The sequence below is a fragment of the Sesamum indicum genome, linkage group LG1, assembly GCF_000512975.1.
Source record: "Sesamum indicum cultivar Zhongzhi No. 13 linkage group LG1, S_indicum_v1.0, whole genome shotgun sequence".
Lineage (NCBI taxonomy): Eukaryota > Viridiplantae > Streptophyta > Magnoliopsida > Lamiales > Pedaliaceae > Sesamum > Sesamum indicum.
Window position 1 is genome coordinate 17576910 of NC_026145.1, and position 3276 is coordinate 17580185.

The 3276-nt window shown below is 34.0% G+C and overlaps 1 protein-coding gene across 1 annotated transcript in view; it reads right to left on the reverse strand.

The window, feature by feature from the left end:
• The window catches only part of LOC105172240 (LIM domain-containing protein PLIM2c), a 1485-nt gene extending 862 nt beyond the window's left edge, over positions 1-623 (reverse strand). Inside the window, exons 1-3 of the mRNA XM_011093615.2 lie at positions 405-623; positions 166-265; positions 51-76 (exon numbers count right to left, since the gene is read on the reverse strand). Of these exons, the coding sequence (XP_011091917.1) occupies positions 51-76; positions 166-265; positions 405-542 (264 nt within the window). The 5' untranslated portion in view covers positions 543-623. The remainder of the gene's footprint in view (positions 1-50; positions 77-165; positions 266-404) is intronic.

Here is a 3276-nt window from a genome sequence, read left to right on the forward strand (position 1 = left end):
TTAAATTTCATTGAAAATTGCGTGAATGTGTATGGGAGTTAGGTGCGTACCGAGGAATTTTCCTTGTCGTGCTTTGCTGCTTGTGATGAAGATGCCATAAATAAAAGTTATATGAGTGAGGAACACCAAAATGATTAAGGGAATAGGAGGGCAAGAAATACTTACTAGTCTGAAAGTTCTTGCTAAAATTTCCAGACTCCTTGAATAGTTGTTCAAAATGAGGCTTGCAGTAGAGAACGCCATCCATGGAAGAGTAGTTGCTCATCTGCAACCCAAAATTTCACACCATTATTACACATTCACTACTACAATACAAATACAAATACAAATACAAATACGAGCGTGCTTTCATTATTTTCTTAAACATGAAAAAAGAAGAGAGAGAGAGAGAGAGAGAGACTGACCACAAGAGTGCCTTTGCAATGGCTGCATTTGAAGCAAGATTTGTGGTAAGTAGCTCCATCAGCAGACAGCAAATCAACAAAATAAACAGTCTTGTCACAAGCCTTGCACTTGTCAAGAGTTCCTGTGAATGCTGCCATTTCTCTCAATTTCTCTTATTTTCTTTTCCCCAACTAATTGTTTCCTTCTTCTCTTTTAATTAAAATCTCAACTACTACAACTTCTTCTTCTTGCTCGTCTACCACAAAACAAAAGAAATAAACACCCGCGCCGGATTGATTGATTGATTGAATGAATAGACAATTTGATGAATAGGTGAAAAAACAGAAAATCGAAAAGCCAAAATAGTGGTGGTGAGAAGTGAAAATCCAAACTCCCACAGCTATTCAGACTACACCAAAATATCTCCTTCTCTAATTACTCTTATAATAATAATAATATCATCACTCACCTTCCCTTTGGATGGAAATGTTTGAATCCTATTATTATTCCACCCATCAACGCTCGACACGTGATTGGACATCCCATTCTTCTCTTCTTATTATAACTGACCGCTCCTTTCTCTCTCTGTTTGATTGGCGGTTATGTCGGTTAGAGAGGGTGGAGGGTGTCCCTTTTTTCTCCATGCAAAATGGGTCTTCCTTTCTTTAATTAGACTCTTTTCTATTATTATGTCTTCATTTCTCTATTATATTTTACATCCATTCCTATCTATCACATTTTTTGGATACAATTCCAAATAATAGTAATACAAAAATACTCTTTTGCTATTTCATTTTTATCCATTGAGTGGAGTGTGGAGTGGTCTGCTCCATTCGTCCGTCAAAATTAATAAAATTTAATGATATCTTGAAAGGTAAATTTTTTGAACCAAAACTACCTCAAAATACACAGTGAACTGGGTTAGCGCAAAACAGCAGATACTATTCTAGAAAACCAGCCCACTACCATTTATAATCGGTCTTGGGCCTTTAAATAAGATAGATATTCGACAATATTGAGATACTCATTTTTTTCGAAAATATAAAAAGATAGTATTCTTCGATTAAAGCATGGAACTAAAGCGATCACATGCTGAAGCATATATATAATTTGGAATTTTCAGCAAAATCAATGTCCTAAAATAATATAATTGAATAAAACGTCACCGTTGTAGGCGTGCTTTGGATGGTGACATTGTTATTTGTGCCGTCGATGGCAAAATGTTAACCTTTCTATTTCTTTATGAATAGGCAGAGAGGGCATCATTTCTTATCCTACCTAATTACATATAATAATAATTAAACAAATTATAAATTAAAAAAACAATGTTTTTTTATTTTATGTAGGTCAATAGGAAAATTTTATTGCCCTTTAATTCTTATCTTGATTTCTAGCAAATAAATAAATACTCAACCAATTTAGATAGTGTTTGGATGAATTTATAAGTTACTCGAAGAAAAGGAGGTCAGACTTATAAGATATTGAAAAGTATTTAGTACGATTTTTATATAATGAGCTTATAAAATATAAAAGCCTTTTTTAATTCGAACAAACTCATTTAATTTTGACCAAATTATGAATTTAACATTACTATACTATTCCATAATTTAATCTATTTTATTAATATACTTTAAAATTTTATTTTTAAAATAAGATCTAATATTTTATAAATTTTGAAAATATGGTATAAAATGGTGCACTTATAAAATGTTTTAAATAAGTATATGTATGAGCAGTGAGCACATACTGAAGTTCTCATCTGGATCAATTTGTTTGCGGAGACACAATCAGTGAGTTGTAAATTACAATTACTTGGACAATTAATAACAACATACTTAGAAATTGTAAAAATAATATACTAAGTTACGTGGATGATTTAATATTGTGGACAAGAATAATGAGTTGGACGTACCCCAGCGGTCCAAAACTACAATCAGGGCTCTTATTTATTTATTTTTGAAGTGTTAATAACATACACAATATTATATTAATATCTCGATAAATTAATAAAACACTGACAATAAATAAATTACAATAATTCATATAAAGTGAGATAAATACCCATATATTTGATGGGATTCGAACTCATAATCTCAACCTCAACCATCAGACTAAAACATCGTTGCATAATTAGGGCTTCCAGCAATAGTGAAAAAAGAGATAAACAAACAAATTATTCACATCGAGAATGCAGCAGCATAAATATATAGGGATAGGTTGGCAGTATTGTGTCTGTCATGCGTTGCCATAAAGCAAAAACTTGCAAAAGTTCACGTAACTTATATATCCGCTGCTGGAAATTCAAGAAACAGACAACCCACAAAAGATAATAAAATTACATAGTTTATGTAATCGGGGAGGATCTGTTATTCTATGATCTTTGTCCCCACCCCACAAGAAAAGACAGCGCACACACACAGAGTACGATAGCATCAAAACACCTATAAAAGTAGAGGTTGCTCAAAGGTGGCAAACAGCAGTTTCATCAGTAGAAACAAGTAAAGGGTATGGAGGAAGGTGGAATGAGAGCGAGGAGTTTCCGCTATGAAGACTACAACACGAGAAGGGTTTTCCTCAGGAGCTATCCACTTCACTGGGGGGCGGATTCTGGAGTCGAAGAGAGCAGAGAAGCAGCAGCTACAGCTGAGGATAGGAAAGTTCAACCTGATAAGGCCGCAAACGGAAAGAAACGGATCAAGAAGATAATTCTTGCAGTGATCCAGTGGGGGGAGGACAGAGTCCTGGTTTTCAGAAAGTTCAATCATAAGATCATGATTTATGTCGTCAACTGCGTGCCCATCAATTTCAAACCTCCGACTGCCTTGATTTCAGCCAAATGAATCTTTGTACTCGATAACTGCTGCTTTATATAAAATGCTGAGCCTCTTGTGT